This window comes from Octopus sinensis, linkage group LG13, assembly GCF_006345805.1.
Source record: "Octopus sinensis linkage group LG13, ASM634580v1, whole genome shotgun sequence".
NCBI lineage: Eukaryota > Metazoa > Mollusca > Cephalopoda > Octopoda > Octopodidae > Octopus > Octopus sinensis.
In genome coordinates, this window is record NC_043009.1 from 54837684 (window position 1) to 54862611 (window position 24928).

The 24928-nt window shown below is 38.9% G+C and overlaps 1 protein-coding gene across 4 annotated transcripts in view; it reads right to left on the minus strand.

The window, feature by feature from the left end:
• The window catches only part of LOC115218551 (myotubularin-related protein 6), a 244786-nt gene that overhangs the window by 28085 nt on the left and 191773 nt on the right, over positions 1 to 24928 (minus strand). For all 4 annotated transcript variants that reach the window (XM_029788434.2, XM_029788431.2, XM_029788433.2 and 1 more), the window contains exons 5-6: positions 21629 to 21757; positions 14259 to 14393 (exon numbers count right to left, since the gene is read on the minus strand). In XM_029788434.2, coding sequence (XP_029644294.1) covers positions 14259 to 14393; positions 21629 to 21757 — 264 coding nt within the window. The remainder of the gene's footprint in view (positions 1 to 14258; positions 14394 to 21628; positions 21758 to 24928) is intronic.

The window sequence follows — 24928 nt, forward strand, 5'->3', positions numbered from 1 at the left end:
AACAAGATGAATGATGAAGCCTGAGAGGGAAGAAATAATGGTGTTCTTCAACAAAAATTCATTGAAAGACCATTGCCAACACCAACAGTAATGTTGTCTTTTAATGATGCCATTGTTTCACTAAGTAGGGTTTAGTGTAATTAAACGTAGCAACCATTAGAGACAGCGCCATCTATCAACCATTAAGTATTTGTTTTGCAGCTTCATAAAATGTTTAAAATGAGGAGAGAAGGGATCAATATGCACACACGCCCACACATCTAAACATACACACACACACACACGTAGACACTTACCTATACATATCTACATGTGTCTTTATCTCTCTCTCTCTCTCTCTCTCTCTCTCTATATATATATATATATATATATATATATATACACACACACACTTTCACATATATATATATATATATATTGGTAAAAATGGTAAGATAACAAAAGAAAGAAAGAGACCTCAATATTATGTAAATAGAGGAAATTTATCTATAAAATAATATGTTACAATTACTCAATAGTCAAGATAAAACTCTGAGTTTTATCTTGACTATTGAGTAATTGTAACATATTATTTTATAGATATACATATAAGGCAAATTAAAAACAAAAACAAATGTCAAAATATGTACACACAGTGAATATATTAGGTTGACGGTCTGTTTAAGATGGGTATATATAGAGATTTAGATATGTGTGTATGTATATACACACACAGATAGACAGCCAGTTACATATATACAAATACACATGCATCTATATATATATATATAATATATATATATATATATATATATATATAAGCATTAGTACATGAAGACATAAGTATATATTTTATATATATGTAACAAGGATTCGATAGTGTTTGACATGTATTTTCTTAACTTTATTTTTTTTTAAGTTTATATTTAATTTACTATACACACACATGCCTATATATAGGTGCGTGTCTGTGTGTGTACATACACACAATGTCAAACTGTTATATAAGCTTTCTAAAAATAGCTCTTTGATACATCAAATATTAAGAGAAAAATCAATTGTATTTATCAACACTATCGCTACATACACGTGTGTGTGTGTGTGTGTCTAAATGTGTATGCTTAAACATAGACATTTGTTTTTATTTATATATTTGTGTGTCTGTGTGTGTGGAAAGAGAGAGGGAGAGAGAGGCAGGTAAGACATAAACATACATGAAACACCAGACATACACAATGTATACGCGTGCACACTTGAGCGAGACATTTACCTCTGCTGCTGAGCATGCTGTTCACAGTTGACTGAACAAATTTGACTGATGTGCTGCTATACATTCTACAGCATGACTCCAGCAAGGCAGATAAAAGGTGGGAATGGGGAAGGATGGAGTGTGGTACCTTAGCAATCCAAGAACTCTACAGCAACTTGGGAACCTCTGTGGGGTTGCTCAACTTGCTAGAAATAGCAATCGAATCTCATGGAAACATCTTTAGGAAAGGACACGTAGTCCAGGGTACACAATTGTTAGAACAGGTGATATAGGCACAGGTATGGCTGCATGGTTAAGCAGGTTCCGTCCCATTGCATAACACCTTAGGTAAGTGTTTTCCACTATAGCCTCAGGCTAACCAATGCCATGTGAATGAATTCAGTTGACAGAATTGGTCTAGAAGCCCATCATGTGTGTGTGTGTGTGTGTGATCTCCACTGCCACCACTTGACAACTTGTGTTGGTTTGTTTATATCCCTTTAATTTAGTGAGTCAGCAAAAGAGAACCAGTCTCAGACTTTAAAAAAATAAGTACTAAAGCCAATCTCTTCACATGGCCTTGCTATTTGCTTTTGAGCCAAATTAACTAACTAACTAACTAACTAACTAAAACCCTTCAAAGCCATGCCCCAGCATGGCCACAGTCCAACGACTAAAACAAATAAATAAAAGAATGAATAAATAAATAAATAAACAAATAAATAAAAGAATAGAAGAATAAAAGAATGGTAATAATCACTTGGATACCTTTTAATTAGAGGTCATTTCAATCAGGGCTGACCTGGTCATCAACAGCAATCACCCACAGGGAAAAAACTGTAACTCCATATAATTGAGGGACGGGAATTTTATAGTTTTGACAGGTTAAAGTTCAAATTTCGCGGTGCCATGAGCTATCAGAGCGTAAAATTTGCCAAAAACAGCAACCCCAAATCATGGGAACACTTAGATAAGTTCATTTAATAAAAATCAATACACACACACACACACTTGATAAAACATACTAAATAGTGATGTTGAATCTTGAGATGTTGAGATTCTAAAACAGGACCCTCTGTCTTATGTCAGCAAGAAGAAGAAAACAGGAATTATGGTGAGCTAATGATGACTACAAATATACATGCATGCATGCTCACAACTGCATATACACACAGGTACATACAGTCTTACATTGATTTCCTGCAAATTCAAACATACATAACATATTGCTGCAGCATGCACTATTACAGCTAGATGCTGTTCCTGCTGTTTAATCATTCAACTGTTCAATCATTCAACTACACACCAAGAAAGCTTGCTTGTTTCGTAACTAGACAAAAATAAAGCAGGTGGAATAGCTTCTCTTGCTTTGAACAATATACTATTGCATTCACCAATCCAACATCTTAATTTCATAGTTATTACAGTTCACTCCCCATTCTATATCAAGAGACTAGATATGTAGGTGTGAAAGTACATGACCTAGTGGTTAGTGTGAGGGTTAAGTGTTGCGATACCACTTTTGCTTGGTGTAAAGGCTCCAGTTGTCAGTGCAGTAAAACAGGTTGCAACTTGGTGTGCATTATTAGCTTGTTGTTCTCCCAGATTCACTTTGTTAGCCTGGTGTGGTTCAAAGCTGTTCTTCTGTTAATCTGAGACTTTATAGAGAGACTAACTCTGATAGTGGAGCCAAGGTAAGTAAACTCACAGGCTACCTTAACCTAACAATTATTGATCATAACATTAGGATGTAGAAGGGCTGGCATGGTACTGCCAACGATGGGGAGCATTGGTGGATCTAGTCAGCTCTATGCACAATGACACCTCTGGTTTCACTAACCTGGGATGACCTCAACCCCATCAAGCAAGAGCATGAAGCAAGCAAGAAACAACATGAGGAAGTTGCTTAATATTTTGAATCAACATTTTAGTCTTCTTCAGACTGTTAATCAAGTTGAAGTCTTGGCAGACTGTTGAGAAGCAGTCCATAGGCATTGCAGCTGCCTTTAGAATATGTTACTGGTGTTGTGCTGTCTGAAAACAAGATGTCCCTGACAAGTACTTCATGTACTTTAGATTCGTCTCTCAGCTAGGAGCAACTAAGCAGCTTCTTGTCCAATCTGGTGCAAAGCCAAGTCCAATCAGTCAATGTTCCAAAGATATGCTTCGGCATGACAGCAAAGATGATGTTGAACAAGGAAAAGGCTAGCACACAGCTGTCCTGTTTTAAACCATTATGGATCCTATATCCCTGCAAAAATAAATATTCACATAATCTCATTCTGACTATTTTATAAAATTTGATATGTGAGTGTAAGAAATCAAACATAGTATAGGCTTGACATAGCTTCTTGACAAATGCTTGACTTGCTCAATGTAGTAGCTAATCTCCCTCAATAAACTATCTAATGGTTAATGAAACATTATTTGTTTATTATGTGGATGTAAACCTAATTAGTTTAGTAAACATTGTTTACAATTAAAAACCAAATTACAATGAGACTGTTTCAGAAACCATGCTGATATAATGCTTGGCATGATTAACACTCTTTGAACTAATTATCAACCAAGATGACTGCTTCCACCACCACCACCACCACAACTACCACTACCAATAACAACAATACTATAAGGTACTAAAGAGGCGCGAGTTGATGAGTCCCTTTAATAAATTACATGTTGAATGTGAATAGGTGCAAGTATGGGTAAGTGGTTATGAAGTTCAATTTGCAACCACATAGCTTCAGGTTCAGTCCCTTGTGTAGCACTTCAAGGAAGTGTCTTCTACTATAACCCCATGCCAACTGTCTTGTGGATGAATGTGTGTGTGTGTGAGTGTGCATGCATGCAGAGTGTATGTGAGAGTGCATGCATGCAGAGTGTGTGTGAGTGTGCATGCATGCAGAGTGTGTGTGAGTGTGCATGCATGCAGAGTGTGTGTGAGTGTGCATGCATGCAGAAGAAAGTGCATGAATTGATATTCCACAGTTTTGATTGTCACTGTCTGAGTGTAAAGAGCAATATGATATTTCCATTCCTTGTCACTGTTTAAACCAATCACTCCATGCTTTCAAAGAACTATGGAATAACAAAATAATCCCTGGCTTGAAATAGAGATATAGGTTAGAGACAGGAGGAGCATCCAGCAACAAAACCCTGCCTCAAACAAATCTTTACCCAACCCATATTAACTTGGAAAAACATATTAGATAAATGATGAATGACTGAAACTAATATAGAAACAGAAAATAATGAGGAACTGTCAACAAAGTGTAAACAGTTTAATCTTTAATGAAGCAAGTTTTTTTTGGGGGTTTTACAATAACAGGACATTTTGTTCTATTTAAAATTTGATTTATTATGTTACATAATGAGAATTCTAGTTTGTGGAGCAGTGAACTTCAATTTGATTTTAATGTTATTCAATAAATAATACCTGTATAGGCAATCATTAATCACAGGTGACAACCATATGGACCAACCAACAAACTAAAACATGAATCTTCATGATAAATATCTGACGTGTTTTGGGGAAAACAAATGATAAATGGATTTTAGAAACAGTAATACCTATGTTCTAGAAATAGTGATACTTTTATTTAACAAAAAATAAAAATACAGTAATAGGTATATTTTAGAAATGCCATAGAAACATATATGGTGGGGTTGGAGGAGGGGAATGACACCAGCTTCGCAGTATTTACAAATAAAAAAATATAATAAAAGCTAGCAACATACATAATGCCTGTGGCTTAACAGCCACCATAAGAACTGACAACAAAAAAAACATGTAGGCACAAGCATGATGGCGTGGTTAAGAAGCTTGTTTTGCATTCACATGGCTACAAGTTCAGTCTCACAGTATGACATTATGGGCAAGTATCTTCTACTTTAGTTACAGGCTGACAAATGCCTTATGAGTGAACTTGGTAGGTGTGCAAGCCTCTCTCTCTCTCTCTCTCTCTCTCTATATATATATATATAATATATATATATATATATATTATATATATATATATATATCATCACCATCATCACCGGCACAAGAGCCAGTCAGGCGGTTTTGGCAATGACCATGCTCATGTTCAAAAGGTGTTTTTACATGCTACCTGCACAGGAGCCAGTCCAGCGGCACTGGCCATGACCACGCTTGAATGTTGTTTTTCACATGCACCGGCACATGGGTGTTTTTTACATGTCACCAGCACTGGCCACAGCTATGAATTCACTTAGCATGACATGTCTTCTCAAGCATAGCAATTAGCCAAAAGTCTTGGTTACTTGTTATTGTCTCCATGACACTCAACAACTGAAAATCATATTTTGTGCAGTGCATTCTATGTCTTCCTGAGTCCACCTATTCCACAGGCTCCCTCCACAAGTAGAGATCAGCACTTCTTTATGCAGATGTCCTCATCCATATGCAGAGCGTGACCATGCTAGCTCAGTCTTCTCTCTTGCATACTGCATCTGATGCCTCAAAGTCACTAATAACTATTCAGCTCTACAGCTTAACAAACATGCAGTTGCAGGTTCAATCCTACTGTGCAGCACCTTGAGCAAGTGTCTTCTATTATAGCTGTGGGCCAACCAAAGTCTTGCAAGTGAATTCCACAGACAAAAACTGAAAGAAGCTAGTGGCATCCATGCATGCATGCATGTGTGTTTGTATCCCTTTGTCTTGACATTGTGCACTGATTGTAAACAAAGTCATCATTTACCCCAAAATGATGGTGCTCCTTTGTAATTTCCTGTGAAAGCATGTCTGATCATTGATCTGTTCATGATTGAACGATTGGGGGGAACTATTACAGTGATTGGAAACGAGTGAGAGTCGGCGATAAGAAGATCACCTGGCTGTAGAAAAGTTACCTCAATGAATTTCATCAGACTCATGCAAGCATGGAAAAATGATCATTAAAATGACGATAACAATGATGATGATGATGACAACAACATCAAAGATGGTGAGGATGTCAAAGAGAATGATAAAAAGAAACAACAATGATGATGACAATGATGATGGTGTTGATGATGATGATGATGATGATGGCAGCCGCTTCTATAAATTTCCTGTGATAATCAATTAATGGATGAGAGAGATAAGTGCGAAGCTACGAATCAAAGAGTGAATCTGTCTTCTATACTGCCACCATAACCTGACATTTTGACAGATCTACACTGACAACAACTATACACGGGATACATTAGTTAATAGGATAACTTTTAGAAACACAAGCCAGACTTTACAATCTCTCTAGATTGGATGAACACAGAAATGGTTAAAAATCTCCGAGTTTACAGAGCAAATTAATTAACCCATTATTTAATTTAATTTGATCTCATCAGATATTTACCACCATTATCATCATCATCACTGTCATTGTTTGAATGTCCATTTTCATGCTTGCATGGGTCAGAACAGCATTTCATCGAGATGGATTTTCTAGAGCTGAATGCCTTCCCTACCACCAACCCTCATCCATTTCCCAGTAAATTAATCTTTATCCATAATCAGATATGAGATTGGGAATGAAGGACAGTGTTTGCATAACAGAGACATTCAGTTACTACGATCACACAGTGTCAAGGCAAGGAGACAGTAACACAGAATTTTTGTTGGAGGTAATAATGGCTTCTTTTATTGGTCAGAAGGTGACCAATGGTGTTAGAGACAATATAAGGATGAAACAGAGATACAAAATGATTGAGGGTTTACACTGAGTAAGAAGGAATTGACAAAAACATCTGATTTAACAATAAAATTTCATCATATTTTCCAATAGTGAGGAGAGAGAAATACTAGGATATTTTTCAGAAAACTTCTCAAGAGCCTTGGATCATTCTACCGCATCAAAGACCTCAAAGGTGCTCTCTATGTGTTTCTTTCCTCCTGCTTAGAAAAACTTAGTGGAGCTTGTTAGAATTTGAACCCAGAAATGTTGTTAAGAATTTTGCCTGGCATACTAACAATTCTGCCAACATACCTCCTTAGGAGGAGGAGGAGGAAGAGGAGGTGATGGTAACGGCAGTGGCGGCGGTATGTAAAATCATCATGCTGCACACCTATGGTTGTGATGCATATGCCTGGTGTACCCTTATCAGACAGGTAGTAACGATGGGTGTATTGGGCTTTGTATATCTGTACCACAGGTTCACATTGATGGCATGCACTGCTCTCTCAGTTGATAATAATAATAATAATGATGATGATTATTATGGAAATGATGGTTTCAAGTTCTGGCACAAGACTAGCAAGTTCAGGGGAGGGGGTAAGTCGATTACATAGACCCCAGTATTCAACTGGTACTTATTTTATTGACCCCCAAAACGATGATAGGCAAAGTCAACCTCAGCAGATTGTGAATTCAGAATGTAAAGACAGACGAAATGTGCTAAGTGACCTAATAATGCAATGCTTTTTGTTTGCTATTCCTACAACTCTATAACAATAAGAATAGAAATACGAAATATGTGAAAGAAGATGATGATTGGAAAAAGATGCAAATATTATATATCAAAACAATAAAAAAATAGTAATAAATAAAGAATGAAGGAGACAGAGAAGACAACAGAGACAGGGAATGAAGGAGGAGAAGAGAAGATTAGTAAAGAAAAAGGAAAAAAAAAACAATTTAAGGAGAATAACAAAGGATAGTAAAAGAAAAAAAGAAATGGTATAAGAAAATGAAGAAAATGAATGGAAAGGAGAAAAATGAAAGAAAAAGGAAAAGGAGTTAGAGAGAGAGGGGGAAAGAGGAGACAGAGACAGAGATAAAGAGAGAAAAAGTGAAAGTGGGCAGGAAACCAGAGGAGCAACAATCATGTATCTTAGAAAACAACTCATTAAAACAAGGAATTTGAAGTTCTTCCAATTCGTAGAATTTTTGCCTGAAAACTCGGCAACTCATAAATGATTTTATTGGTGTCTGCCGTTTTTTGTCTTTTTATCATTATTTTTGATAGATTATAAACATCTATCAGAATGGCAACTTTATTGAGGTGGGGAAAAGATTTCAAAAGAGAGAAAAGAAAAAAGGAGTTCTTTGTAAAGAACTTTTACTAATTTTCCCATTGTAATCATTATCTTATGTAGAGACAAAAGTGTAAACAGCTAAATAGGGGAACAACAAGCAAGCACCATAAAAGGGGAGCCTTTATATGGTGTCTCATTCTGTAAGAAATAGCCAAATCAAGGTGGCGAGCTGGCATACTTGTTAGCACACCTGGCGAAATGCGTAGCCATATTTCGTCTGCCGTTACATTCTGAGTTCAAATTCCGCCAAGGTCGACTTTACCTTTCATCCTTTTGGGGTCGATAAATTAAGTACCAGTTATGCACTGGGGTCAATGTAATCAACTTAATCCCTTTGTCTGTCCTTGTATGTCCCCTCTATGTTTAGCCCCTTGCGGGCAATAACGAAATAAGAAATAGCCAAATCACACCTTGTTATAAGCCAAGAAGGAAGCCTTGGTGGTTCCTTGTCCTGTAAGAAATAGCAACCAAATCCCTCTCCAAGCACATTCCATTGTCATAAATAAATAAATAAATAAATAAGGAAGGAAATGCCACATAATATAGCCCTAGATGTACACCATAATAAAGATGAGATGGTCATGGATAGAATTCCTTTCATCTATCATAAGTCTCCTTGACCCCTGAACTACCTGCAGCTAAACCACAATGACAAAAGATTGAGGGTGCATAACCTGTTAATATTACAACGCCGCCTCGACTGGCTTCTGTACCGGTGGCACATAAAAAGCACCATCCGAACGTGGCCGATGCCAGCACCGCCTCGACGGCTTCTGTACCGGTGGCACATAAAAAGCACCATCCGAACGTGGCCGATGCCAGCACCGCCTTGGCTGGCTTCCGTGCTGGTGCATGTTAAAAGCACAACCGATCGTGGCCGATGCCATGCAAGCACCGCCTCGACTGGCTTCTGTACCGTGGCACATAAAAAGCACCATCCGAACGTGGCCGATGCCAGCACCAGCCTCGACTGCTTCTGTACCGGTGGCAACATAAAAAGCACCATCCGAACGTGGCCGATGCCAGCGCCGCCTCGACTGGCTTCTGTACCGGTGGCACATAAAAAGCACCATCCGAACTGGCCGATGCCAGCACCGCCTCGACTGGCTTCTGTACCGGGGCACATAAAAAGCACCATCCGAACGTGGCCGATGCCAGCACCGCCTCGACTGGCTTCTGTACCGGTGGCAACATAAAAAGCACCATCCGAACGTGGCCGATGCCAGCGCCGCCTCGACTGGCTTCTGTACCGGTGGCACATAAAAAGCACCATCCGAACGTGGCCGATGCCAGCAACGCCTCGACTGGCTTCTGTACCGGTGGCACATAAAAACACCATCCGAACGTGGCCGATGCCAGCACCGCCTCGACTGGCTTCTGTACCGGTGGCACATAAAAAGCACCATCCGAACGTGGCCGATGCCAGCACCGCCTTGGCTGGCTTCCGTGCTGGTGGCATGTTAAAAGCACCAACCGATCGTGGCCGATGCCAGCACGCTCGACTGGCTTCTGTACGGTGGCACATAAAAAGCACCATCCGAACGTGGCCGATGCCAGCACCGCCTCGACTGGCTTCTGTACCGGTGGCACATAAAAAGCACCATCCGAACGTGGCCGATGCCAGCGCCGCCTCGACTGGCTTCTGTACCGGTGGCACATAAAAAGCACCATCCGAACGTGGCCGATGCCAGCACCGCCTCGACTGGCTTCTGTACCGGTGGCACATAAAAAGCACCATCCGAACGTGGCCGATGCCAGCACCGCCTCGACTGGCTTCTGTACCGGTGGCACATAAAAAGCACCATCCGAACGTGGCCGATGCCAGCGCCGCCTCGACTGGCTTCTGTACCGGTGGCACATAAAAAGCACCATCCGAACGTGGCCGATGCCAGCACCGCCTCGACTGGCTTCTGTACCGGTGGCACATAAAAAGCACCATCCGAACGTGGCCGATGCCAGCGCCGCCTTGGCTGGCTTCCGTGCTGGTGGCACATAAAAAGCACCATCCGAACGTGGCCGATGCCAGCACCGCCTTGGCTGGCTTCCGTGCTGGTGGCATGTTAAAAGCACCAACCGATCGTGGCCGATGCCAGCACCGCCTCGACTGGCTTCTGTACCGGTGGCACATAAAAAGCACCATCCGAACGTGGCCGATGCCAGCACCGCCTCGACTGGCTTCTGTACCGGTGGCACATAAAAAGCACCATCCGAACGTGGCCGATGCCAGCGCCGCCTCGACTGGCTTCTGTACCGGTGGCACATAAAAAGCACCATCCGAACGTGGCCGATGCCAGCACCGCCTCGACTGGCTTCTGTACCGGTGGCACATAAAAAGCACCATCCGAACGTGGCCGATGCCAGCACCGCCTCGACTGGCTTCTGTACCGGTGGCACATAAAAAGCACCATCCGAACGTGGCCGATGCCAGCGCCGCCTCGACTGGCTTCTGTACCGGGGCACATAAAAAGCACCATCCGAACGTGGCCGATGCCAGCACCCGCCTCGACTGGCTTCTGTACCGGTGGCACATAAAAAGCACCATCCGAAGTGGCCGATGCCAGCACGCCTCGACTGGCTTCTGTACCGGTGGCACATAAAAAGCACCATCGAACGTGGCCGATGCCAGCGCCGCCTCGACTGGCTTCTGTACCGGTGGCACATAAAAAGCACCATCCGAACGTGGCCGATGCCAGCACCGCCTCGACTGGCTTCTGTACCGGTGGCACATAAAAAGCACCATCCGAACGTGGCCGATGCCAGCACCGCCTCGACTGGCTTCTGTACCGGTGGCACATAAAAAGCACCATCCGAACGTGGCCGATGCCAGCGCCGCCTCGACTGGCTTCTGTACCGGTGGCACATAAAAAGCACCATCCGAACGTGGCCATGCCAGCACCGCCTCGACTGGCTTCTGTACCGTGGCACATAAAAAGCACCATCCGAACGTGGCCGATGCCAGCACCGCCTCGACTGGCTTCTGTACCGGTGGCACATAAAACACCATCCGAACGTGGCCGATGCCAGCACGCACCGCCTCGACTGGCTTCTGTACCGGTGGCACATAAAAAGCAACCATCCGAACGTGGCCGATGCCAGCACCGCCCGCCTCGACTGGCTTCTGTAACCGGTGGCACATAAAAAGCACCATCCGAACGTGGCCGATGCCAGCACCACCGCCTCGACTGGCTTCTGTACCGGTGGCACATAAAAAGCACCATCCGAACGTGGCCGATGCCAGCGCCGCCTCGACTGGCTTCTGTACCGGTGGCACATAAAAAGCACCATCCGAACGTGGCCGATGCCAGCGCCGCCTTGGCTGGCTTCCGTGCTGGTGGCATGTTAAAAGCACCAACCGATCGTGGCCGATGCCAGCGCCGCCTCGACTGGCTTCTGTACCGGTGGCACTAAAAAGCACCATCCGAACGTGGCCGATGCCAGCGCCGCCTCGACTGGCTTCTGTACCGGTGGCACATAAAAAGCACCATCCGAACGTGGCCGATGCCAGCGCCGCCTTGGCTGGCTTCCGTGCTGGTGGCATGTTAAAAGCACCAACCGATCGTGGCTGATGCCGGACTTCCCTGGCACCAGTGCAGGTGGCACATAAAATGCACCCACTACACTCGCGGAGTGGTTGGCGTTAGGAAGGGCATCCAGCTGTAGAAACACTGCCAGATCAGGCTGGAGCCTGGTGCAGCCCCTGGCTTCCCAGACCCCGGTCGAACCATCCAACCTGTGCTAGTGCGGAAAACGGACGTTAAACGATGATGATGATGATGATTCTCATCATGTTTCCAGGTTGAACATATTTGACTTCTAATGTTCAATTCCCCAGTTTCTATTTCAGTAAGACATCTAAAGTTGGAGTGGGACAATGCAGTTTACAACTCTAAGCACTGTCAGCTCTGTGAAATGCAAAGCAAACCAACATTTATGCAGCTGCTCAACCTGTTTGAATTATAGTAGCCAACCTCCTGCAATCTGTTCTTTATTGTCTTGAAACATTGGAGTGGAGTGATCAACATCACACAACACATGTGCAAGAATTCAGGTTGAATAGTAATGGGAACCTTAATTAATTATATTTCTGTTATTTAAATATTGAGAAGTCTATGGGTACTGTTACCTCCCCTTTAGACAAAATGATCTTTTAAAAAGTTGTCAGAAAAAAATTACCAAAATGTAGTGTGTGTGTGTGTGTGTGTGTGTGTGTGTGCATGTGTGTTTTGTTCTGTTCCAAATATTGGCAGGATAAAAAACAAAAAAAGACAATATAAACTACTCCCTCCTGTAAGAGATAAATATCATTTATTATACAAAGGATTTAAATTCAAGCTACCATAAGTTTCATGCTTTTGAAATACAATTGTCTGACCATTGTATTTTAGCATGTTGTGTATTTCCAAGCAGTCCAAGCATAGTTGTATGTTGTGTATTTCCAAGCAGTCATTCAGACTACACACACACACACACATGTATATGAGTAAGTGGAAAGATGAAAGAGAGTGGCACTCAACATATCTAGTAGGAGATACATATACTTTTAAATAAGTTTGACTCCGTCTCATATGACTTAGAGCTTCATGAGCATGCAAAGCTGAACTATTTCATTACATATTAGAAGAGAATGCTCTCTCTCTCTCTCTTTCCTTCACACACATGCATACTTATTTTTTAAGATGCTAAAGTGCAATTTTTAAGCATTTGTCTACTATTTCAAGTATGCTGAATGACCACATAAGTACACTTACAGGGATTTCAGAGGCTGGTGGTTTTCAGCTACCCCACTACACACACACACACACACACACACACACACACACACACATACCAATCAGGAAAAGATGATGATCTACAGCCTCAGATGTATGACTATTTGTAAAGAAATACCAGTCAGCTTTAAAGACAAGATCCACTTCTATCTAAATTGTCAACTGACCAATCATATTGAAATTATCTCTCTTGCTTATTGTTTTTTTAGATTTTATGCTTCCACTGAGAGAGTTCTTATTTTATACACCTGTAAAGTGAATTTTAATCCCAATTAAATCAAGATTTTTCAATTCACTATATTACATATAATATACTGTACCATGTTTCATTTCATTTCATTTCAAACCAGTCAAGACTTGTACTATCACAATTATAGGTTTTTAATTTGCTTTTTTTTTAAACTTATTTTTGGCATTGTTTTGCTTCAGTGCATTCTTCTTTGCCTTTAGTCAATATGAATGTTTTGTCGTATATTCATCCCTAGTTAGGTAACACTGGTAGAATATGCTTATGATCAAAAGATGTTTCTTATTTATCCCAGAGTTTAACACTGAATGAGTAGGCGTGTAATTGAAAGATGTTCCAGCCATGCCCATCACATTTTTCTTACTTAAGCATAATGTACGTAGGACTATATTATCCCATATGTCATCCTTTTTTTAAAAGATAGTAAAGTGGGATTTGGCAGTGAAAGGGAGAGAGAGAAAGATAGAGACCTGACCAATATTTCTAGCAGGGAAGTTGACCATATAATCATCATCATCGTTTAACGTCCGCTTTCCATGCTAGCATGGGTTGGTCGATTTGACTGAGGTCTGGTGAACCAGATAGCAGTACTAGGCTCCAATCTTGATCTTGCAGAGCTTCTACAGCTGGATGCCCTTCCTAACGCCAACCACTCCGAGAGTGTAGTGGGCGCTTTGACATGCCAATGGCACGAGGGCCAGTCAGGTGGTACTGGCAACGGCCATGCCCAAATGGTGTTTTTTATTTTTTTATTAACTTTTATTAACTTTTCAATAGTGATGTTTTAGTAGTCAAAAAAAAAAAAAATAGAGAAAAAAAGCATTTGTGTACATGTGAGTGTATTAAAAGAATTAGCAATGTATGAGTTATCTGTAAACATGCACATATGTCTTAATGAGTATCACAGTAGTGATATTTGCTGTACCAAGGATGATTTACCCTAAGTGGACCAAACAAATGGTTAACCTTTAGCCTTACCTTTGGTCGGGTGTCAACCACATACATAAATGATGACTCCGGGTTCGCTCTCAAAATGGCATTGAGCATCTGTTCATCTTCCACGCATCGAGCACTGAATCCAGCAAGTGGTTGACTGCATCGGCAGATAGCAGCCTAACAAAGAAAGAAGATAGATTGATTTTTTTTAACTCAGCAAGAAATAGAAAATGATTGTCATATGTAATAGTAGTTTCAGGAAAACAGAAACAAAAACAAAAAAAAAAGAATAGGAAGAAAGGAAAATGCTTTTCAATCCATCTTTTTAACCCTTTAGCATTTAAACTGGGTTTATTCCATCCAAATATTCAAATGACCTGCTCTGGCCTCTCACATCAACCATACAATGTCATTCTAAAATTAAACAATCACACTATCAATATCTTGAACCTACAAGACAATGCATACATGAACAAATACATAAATAAGCATTACATTTAACAGAAGAATCTGAATGCTAAAGAGTGAAACATTCAAGAGAAAATATAGTTAAAAATGGTAAACAGGAATGAGTGTATTACTGCTAAACAATAATCAGTTAAAATAATTGGCAGTGTACCTCTATCTCTCTCTGTTTGTTCATTCTCAGAATGGGAGATAACCTTGATTGTACAGGATGTAACTTCCTTGGATTTTTTATAAAGCAACTAGAGTGTTACTTGTCAATATAGCAGGCTAATGTTAGGAATATACTTTTGCCACAGAGAATATTATTGGTATTGATAACATAAGTTATCCATCATGTAATATAAAGCACTCTAGCTGAAAGATAATTATCAAAACACAGAGCCTGTCCTAACCAGACTATACTCATTATTAACCTGAGCCCAGTTTCGATGAGGTTATCAATCATGAGTAGACATTTCTTGTTCCACTACATTAAATATATTGGTTTCAAATTTTGGCACAAGGCCAACAATTTTGGGGGAGATGATTACGTCTACCCCAATCCTCTCTCCTCCTCTTCATCGTCGTTATCATTTAACAACCATTTTTTTCATGCTGGCATGGGTTGGACAGTTTGACCAGAGCTGGCAAGCTGGACATGGTTCCAGTCTGATTTGGCTTGGTTTCTATGGCTAGATGTGCTTCCTAACACCAACCACTGGGTGCTTTTTTATGTGGCCCTGACACAGATACTTTTTACAGGGCACCTGCACAGGTGTATTCACATGATGGGATCCTGAACAGTTTCTGTTCACCAAATTCTACTCCCAAGATATTGATCAGCCTGGGATTATAACAAAAAACACTTCTTCAAGGTACAGTGTAGTGGGATTAAACTAAAAACTGTATTGTTGTGAAGCAAACTTTCTTAACTACACTACCACACCTGAGATTGTTTGGTGAGGTTACTGCTTAACAGTCACTAATGAATTAAAATTTCTTAGCTCATTACATCAAACCTGTTCAAAAATATTCTGGCTATGTTCATCTACTTTTATATGCTTTTTGTATACTTAAGACTATTTTATTTAATGTGCCCTTCTTTTTGTCTTTAAGACAACAGGATATGATTTGAAGGAGATTTGGTTGCTATTATTAGCAGATTGACTAACCATGTGGTTTCAGGTTCAATCCTTCGGCAAGTGTCTTCTATTATAGCCCTGGTCTAACCAATGCCTTGTGAGTGAATTTCTTTGATGGAAACCGAGTGAAACCCTATTACACACACACACACGCATGTCCATGTTGTGTTTGTCCTCATGACCCACAACTTAACAGCCAGTGTTGGTTTGTTTACATCTGTGCAACTTAATGGTTCAGTAAAAAAGATAAATAAAATAACTACCAGACTTAAAAGCTAAGTACTAGGGTCAATTTGACTAAATCCTTCAAGGTGGGGTCCCAGCATGGTTGCAGTTCACTGATTGAAACAAGGAAAAGGTGGATCAAGATTTGAACTCATCTGGTTGGTGCCGAGTAAAATGTCTTAAAAAACTGAAACTAGAAATTGCTTTGTTTTGTTTTAACTGTTGCCTGATGCCCCGATGTCTGAGAGGGAAAAAAGGAGATGGTTGGATGAAAACCCCATCACTTGAGACAGCAACTCTGTTTTATTCTTTTAAAATAGGTTCCTTATTTTTTTTATCTTTTACTAGGTTCAGTCATTGGACTGTGGCCTAGCTGGAGCCCCACTTCCAAGGGTTTTAGAGAAACAAATTGACTTCAGTACTTCAAATGATGTGGGGGGGAAAACACAAATGCACACATATGCACACATGATGGGACTCCCCTGTCAAAGATGATGTATGAGCATTCAGCTTTGCCAATCAGCCTGCACAAATGATTTATTTATAGTGATCAAATGTTCGTGCTGCACATTAGCTCACTCTTTCCTTCAAATCAACATTGCCTGAACTGGTTCATATTGTACCATGCATCAGGTGTTGAAGTGGCCACAGAGCAATGCGAGATGAAGTGTTTTGTTCAAGAACACAATGCACCACCCAGTCTAGGAATTGAAATCATGATCTAGCGATTGTGAGTGTAACACCCTAACCACTAGGTTTTAAATATATATATATATATTATATATATATATATATATATATATATATATATATATATATATATATACACATACACACACACAATGGGACTCTGCTCAGTTTCCATCAACAAAATTCAATCACAAAGCATTGGTTAGCTCAAGGGTATAGTAGAAGGCACTTGCTGAAAGTGCCACACAGTAGAACTGAACCCCAAATCACATGGTTGCAAAACAAGCAGCTTAACCACACAGCCATACCTGCATCTACTTTTTTTTTCTTTTTTTTTTTTTTGTCTTTGTTGGCAAAAGCTAACTAGATTTCAATTGATTTCTATTACTGGACAGTAGACCTCACCAATCAATTAGATGACGGCAGAACTTGGCATCACCTCAGTGAATTAAAGAACCATCAAGATACTGATATTAGGTAAGATTACATCCATAAATACATTTGCATTATATATATAAATCATTGTAAAAGTTTTGATTTCAGGAATTAAAAGAGAACTAGGTTGGCCAAACAAATATAGTGCTTTTTGTTTACCAAAGTTATAATGCTGTAAGTCTCAATCAGATGAGAATTAAACAAGACAGATTATTTAGAAGTAGCTCATAAGACTTAAAGCTGACCAGAGTTTCTCTGGTCCTTGCTAAAATGATTAAAATATTATTAGTAATTGAAGCTAATGTTGTCTTCCGCCCACAGCATAATTGTTTAATTAGCTTTTTGCTGTTTGTAACATTAGATATGTTTGAGGTAATTTAACTGAATTGACTACAGAGCAGACTAGAAGAAGATTAAATAATCTATACTGTTGCTCATATGAAGCATAAAACAAAAGTTTTCATTCAATTAATCAGATACTGCATTGAGGGATGGTCTACGCAACTGCTTTATGCATTGGTGGATATTGAGAGATTAAACTGGCTATGGGCACAGGTGTGGCTGTGCGGTTAGGAAAATTGCTTTCCAAACACTTGGTTCCGAGTTCAGGCCTACTGTGTGGCACCTTGAGCAAGTGTCTTCTACTATAGCCCAGGGTCAACAAAACCTTGCGAGTGGATTTGGTAAACAGAAACTGAAAGAATCCTATCATATATATATATATATATATATTATATATATATATATATATATATAATGATAAGCTTCTTTCAGTTTCTGTTATATATATATATATTATATATATATATATATATATATATATCTATATATACATATATAAATAATAATTATAATAATAATGATCCATGAATGGAATTTATAAATATTGTAATGTATTGCTACATGCATTTCCACAAATCCATTATACATCCACTGTTTCCAATGTTAATATCCTATTGCCCGAAGAAATGAACAGATGAGCTATGAGCCACCCAATGTCAATAAATACTATGGACTGTATGGTAATCATCTCAGGAACACAGACTATGATCTTAAGAAACATGTGATTTGTGGAAACGCGCATAGTAATGCATTAAAATATTTATACATTCCAACTATATTTATCCTACATTATATCGACCACAGCTTGGTGCAACCTCAAAAAAAAAAAAAAAACAGTTATTGCCAGTTGGTATCATTAGTCTGTAGCTGGCAAAATAAAACAGAAGCTTTTATATGCATATTCAAAATGTTTCCCATAAACGAACTGAAAGAGTGTCTGTGTGTGTGTTACTGTTTCCTTGTTTTGACATCATGTAATTGTTATAAACAAGCATCACTGCCATACAAGTGTTGTTCTTCATTATGAATCTGCAGTGGAAACATGTCTGACCATGGGGAAATATTACTTGGAAACAGGGAAGGGTTGGTGAAAGGAAGGGCATCTGACCATAGAAAATCTGCCTCGACAAATTCTGTCCAACCCATGTGAGCATGGAAAAAAGTCATGATAATGATGGTGGTAATTACCATTTGGATTTCCTCAAAGAAGATATCCTTAAGAAATCTCAGTTTTCAAGAACGACTTCATTAGAGACTTATAGAATTAGTTATGATGCTGATGGATGATTTAGTTGGATTTCTGTTAATCTTACATTTCTGAAACACACAAAACACAAAGGGCAAAGGTAGAATCTTGGCTGCTTAAAAGATCTTAACCCAGTTTCTTTGATCAAAAGCTTCTAACGTCAAGAGATTAATAATGAAGTCATCATCACAACATCATCATCATTAAACAGCCACTTTTCCATGCTTGCAACGGTCAGACAGAACTTATTGAGGCAGATTTTCAACAACTAAATGCCTTTCCTGTTATCAACCCTTACCAGTTTCCAAGTAAAAATAATATTTCCCCATATCCAGACATGCTTATTCTGGAAGACTGGAAATGAATAACCTTGATTGCATAACAATATTGGTTAGACAAAGATACACACACACATTTTCCCCATAGCCAAACACATTTTTTATAGAAGTCTGGAAATGATTAACATTGCTTGCATGCTGATGATGATGGCTGCTTACATTATGTGATGTCAAGACACAGGTACACACAAGCACAGACATGCACACACACACATGCATACATATTTGGCCAATAACTGAACAAGTCAACATTTTATGTGTGTTTTTACTATGCATTCTTTTGTCATCTTTCTGTGCATATTTTACTCATGTATATCTATAATACATTAAAAGTTAGTTTGAATCTTGCTTGCTTGCTTGCTTGCTTGCAATGTTACCCAGCCAAACTGGCACACAATGGGAAAATACTATAAATTAAGTTTACTCTGAAATGTTAATATGAACAGAACAAAACAAGTTTCATGTAAATCGGACAAGTAGTTTTAGAGGTATTAGAGGTTTGTGGGTATAAATACCCAAAACGGTGCATAATGGGAAAATATTCCGAAAATAATCTTGATCTTGAAAGGGAAGAAACTCTTATCTTGTGATTAGACAGTGACTTGACTACGAAAAACTACAGCGTTTTACAGCAAATGTTTCTATTTTTGATTTTTAATCCTTTAGAAATATTTTTGAGTGAATGTGATTTCAAAACTGTAAGTTGTTTGTACAATAAGTATTTATATTTTAGCTTTCTTTAAACAGAATATCTTAATGTTTTTTTTAATTATTTTCAAGTGAATATCATTACAAAATTTTTTTTTGCATATTTAAAAAATATTTTAAAGTGAAAATGACTTTAAAAATATGGTAAATATTTCATGAAAGACCCGTTCATAACCTCGGTGTTTTTTTTTAAAGCTATTTTGGAACACAATGAGAGCCATAGAACCAATATGTTTTGTTAGATATCACAAAGGAATCAAGGAAATAGAGGTTTCTACATAACAGAACAGATGATTTACTACCACCATCATCACTATGGGAACAAAAACAACTGCCGCCACCACCACCACCACTACCAATACTACTACTTACAACACTTATGGGAGCTGTAAACATTTTGAAAGTAAAAAATTCCAACAGGATGGTCTCCCCAATTTCAATAGGTTTAAAAAAAATTTTTTTTAGAACACAATGGGCACCACAAACCAAAGTGTTTGTTAGTTATCACAAAGAAATCATAAAAACTTCTGTTTCTACATAAAAAAAAATAATGGTAATCTACTGCTGCCAATGCAACCAGTTAATGATTATATGTTGTGACCATTACATTAGTGCTTGTAAAAAAACAGTAATTGGGAAAAATGCTAAACCAATTAACAGAAGGAACTATAATTAGATACATAAGGATTAATTAGTTTCTCCACCATGATTCTGTAGCTTAATTTTTATATTAGTCTTTTACAAAGAACGTTCAATCACCGATAATCACTTTAAATGTAAAATGTTATCAGCAGAGAAATTCTGCACTTTTTTGGGGGGGGGTTGATAGAAACTGAGCTTTAAGTGAAAATCCTGAAAGAGAGCAATCATCATTTAACATCCATGTTCTATGCTGGTATGGAGTGGACAGTTAGATAAGATCTGCTAGGTCCAAGGACTGCATCATGTTCCAGCGTTTGTTTTTGGCATGTTTTTTACAGCTGGATTCCCTTCCTAAAGCCAGCCACTTCACAGTATGTACCGGGTGCTTTTTTCTTTCTTTTTTGGGTCACCATCACTAGCGAGATCACCATTCAGGTTACAAGGCCACGAACCCTAGGAGGCAACTTCAATGAGGAGTAAACAGGGATGAAGTATGTGAGAAAATGGCCAGAACAGAATGAGTTTTTTTTGGGTTTTTTTTTTTGCTGTAGAGGAGCTATATGGCTTTTGTTAATTTTTTTATTTGTTTCAGTCAATTGACTGCAGCCGTGCTGGGGCACTGCTTTTAATCAAGCAAATCGACCCCAGAACTTATCCTTTGTAAGCCTAGTACTTATTCTATCAGTCGCTTTTGCTGAACCGCTAAGTTATGGGGACAAACACAGACACACATTCATACCCACACACGTATGTGTGTGTGTGTGTGTCTGTGTATGTATATATATATATATATATATATACATACATACATATATATACATACATATATATATATATATATACAATGGATTTCTTTCAGTTTCTGTCTACTAAATCCACTCACAAGGCTTTGGTCAGCCTGAGGGTATAGTAGAAGACACTTGCCCAAGGTGCCACACAGTTGAAATTACACACTTGTAATTTCAATATGGAAATCCAGGGAACATTAAAAAAACATTTAAAAAAATGTAGTTGGTAAGCAAGCTATTTACCACACAGCCACTCCTGTCAATAGAGTTTTTCTCTTTTTTTGTACATTGGGAGGAAGTGGCTACATTTAAACACAAGTACATTGGTAAGTATGAGGGTTAAATTTGATAACCACTTGAATTTTGTGTCAGTTTCATATTGAACTTACAAGAAAGATATAATACTTACTGAATTGTTTCGATGATAGTAGGACAACACAGGAAGACGGCCCCTGCTTCGGAACTTAGAGCTACCAACAAGAACTGGTGTGGTAGCTGATGCTGGGACGTACAAGAAGCGGGGATAAGTATCACAGATCTGGAAAACAAAAGCAACATTGACATAAATATTTCAGTGAAAAATTAATTAACCAAACATTGGTAATTTAATGATTAAAAAAAAAAAGAAAGTGAAGCCCAAAGATATCTTTTATCTTTTAATTGTTTCAGTCATTTGACTGTGACCATGCTGGGGCACTGCCTTGAATTACTTAATTGAACAAATTGACCCAAATATTATTTTATAAGTCTGATATATTTATTCTATCAATCACTTTTGCCAAACTACTAATTTATGAGGATGGAAACAAACTAACACCAGTTCTCGAAGGCACACCCACACACACATACATACAGGCTTCTACACAGTTTTCTATCTACCAGATTCATCACAAAGCATAGTAGAAACATTTGCTTAGGATGCTATACCGTGAGACTTGAACCCAAAAGCATATGGTTGCAAATAAGCTTCTTAATCACTGAGTCATACTTGTAATTTCAATATGGAAATCTTGGGATCATTAAAAAAACTAGTTTCCATTGAAGAACACTTAGAGAATATTGACATAGGGGAAACTGTATCGGTTTTATAAACTGGACTAGTTTGGTTTCAGGCCTATTTGCAACTGTCAGTTTTACCAACGATGGCAAATTGATTATTGGTCTTTGTGAAAACCACAGTTGTTTCCCAATCTAAAGTAATCAAAACACTAAGTGTTTATTGTCCATGAATTGTTTTCCTATATATATATATATATGTTGAAAGAAATCAATCACCAGCTTCTACTGAAACACAATCCATACTTTAAGAGACAATTAATACATAAAGGCAGCAATCACTCAATATAAAGCAATAACAAGTCTTCATTCAATATTGCTGCTCTTATTATCCATGTCATCATTAAGGTGATAAGCTGTCAGAATTGTTACTGCACCAGGCAAAATGCTTAGCAGCATTTATTATTTCTTTATTGCCCACAAGGGGCTACACATAGAGGGGACAAACAAGGACAGACAAAAGGATTAAGTCGATTACATCGACCCCAGTGCGTAACTGGTACTTACTTAATCGACCCAGAAAGGATGAAAGGCTAAGTCGACCTCAGCGGAATTTGAACTCAGAATGTAAAGACAGAAGAAATACCTATTTCTTTACTACCCACAACAGTCTAAACACAGAGAGGACAAACAAGGACAGATAAACGGATTAAGTTGATTATATTGACCCCAGTGCATAACTGGTACTTATTTAAAATCAACCCAGAAAGGATGAAAGGCTAAGTCGACCTTGGCAGAATTTGAACTCAGAACGTAAAGACAGAAGAAATACCACTAAGCATTTCGCCCGGCGTGCAAACGTTTCTGCCAGCTTACTTCCTTCAGAAATGCTTAGCAGCATTTTTTTCAGCTCTTTACACTCTAAATTAAAATTCTGCCAAGGTTGACTTTGCCTTTCATCATTCCTGAGTTGATAAAATAAAGTACCAGTTGAGCACTGGGGTCAACATAATCGCCTAACCTACACCCTTAATATAGCAAACCTTGTGCCAAAATTTGAAATAATTATTCATGTCATCATTGGTGTCATTGCTTAGTATCAGATTCTAAATAATGGTCTGACATTTTCCTCCATGACTGCATAAGAGGTTTGGTTTTATATCTGGATTTCCTTGCTACTAAACACTAAATAACAAAGTAGGAGGGGGAGACTATGTTTTTGCAGGAGTTAATCATAAGCTTTGCTTCATGATTTGCTCACTTTGTTTAGAACTACAGCTCACTGGTTTTGCTGAGAGGCACAACATCATGACTTAAGTGAGAGGCACAACACACTGTTGATTGTAAGATCTGATGAACATCTGATTGTAAGATCTGATGAACATTAAACTTGTAACCACATTGGTATAGGCTGGACAAACGATGATTAAACAATAGCTTCTTTGGAAAAAAAGAAAACAATCTGCAATAGAGAAGCATTCTGTGCAAAGACAGATTTATCGTTCATCCACTTAATGCCATGGAAACCAGAAACAATTACCACTGTTACCATGGATATTTGGGATTCAGAAAATAATTTGCAGATTAAAAGAGGCTTCAGTTCAGAAATTAGGAGAAGTATGAAGCTATTCCTTAGTCATCATTACTCTTAGGTCTGCTCGAACTTATGTCAAGGGCAACAGTTATGGATCAAACAACAGTAAAATGGTTCTACAGCTAAGACATGCATAACTCAGAGAAGAGCTGAACCCTAGCCATGTATCACACATGTCCACCAGAACATGACCATGCCTTGATGTCAAATAAACCAACATTTTTCCCACCTAAGGATTAAATAAACCCTGTGCCTCAAAGATAAGCTCAAGAGAGCAGAAAACTAGCAGAGCAAACCACTCTTGTGTCTTACCCAATGATTACCAATATGCATGACAGATGAAGACAGAGAGAAATAGTCAAAATTATCCAATGTGTTCATTTTTTCTTTTAAATCTTTTAGCCTTCAAATTTTTTCTATCAAATGTTGTCATCATAGAAGAAAGTGCCAATGGTGTGGATTTGTTTAATATGGGTCTCAACTTGCCAAGAAGTGACCCACATACTTGGTTTCATGACCTTCCTCTGTGCTACATATAGAATGATACATGCTGGATCCAGTTATGAAACAGCAACAGACTGTTACTGACCCAGTTATAGTTTTGAGTGGCATCTTCAGTAGCAAGTCTATCATGTGTAGCCCTCTTCATCCGCTGGTTCAGGCATTGATATCTGTTATAATTATAATCTGTTTGTTCCACCATTGGAGTCTTTGGGGGTTGGTTGCACCTATTCTGGGTCCTCATCCTTGACCTCAACACCACGGATAGCCCTACCAGGAGTTTAGAACTCCCAACAGCATTGCTCTCAGAGTTACTGGTCTACGCAAGCCCCCCCCCCACGTTGCTTTGAATTAATCACACATTGAGGTTTTAATGAGGTAACTGCTAATTTTTAGAATGATATTGTGGGGTTGGTGTAAGGAGCCAGGTGTGGTCAGTTTGAACATAAACCAAGTCGAATATTTTGGTGGGATATGGCCAGTTTAAATGCTAATGGGTTAAGGTGGTTGAATTTGATTTGAGGACATCTGACTGCTATTTCTAACAAATTGAGCAACTGCATAGAGGCTTCTTTGTTGGCTCATAACTGACAGCTATTACATTATTACTGAAATTGA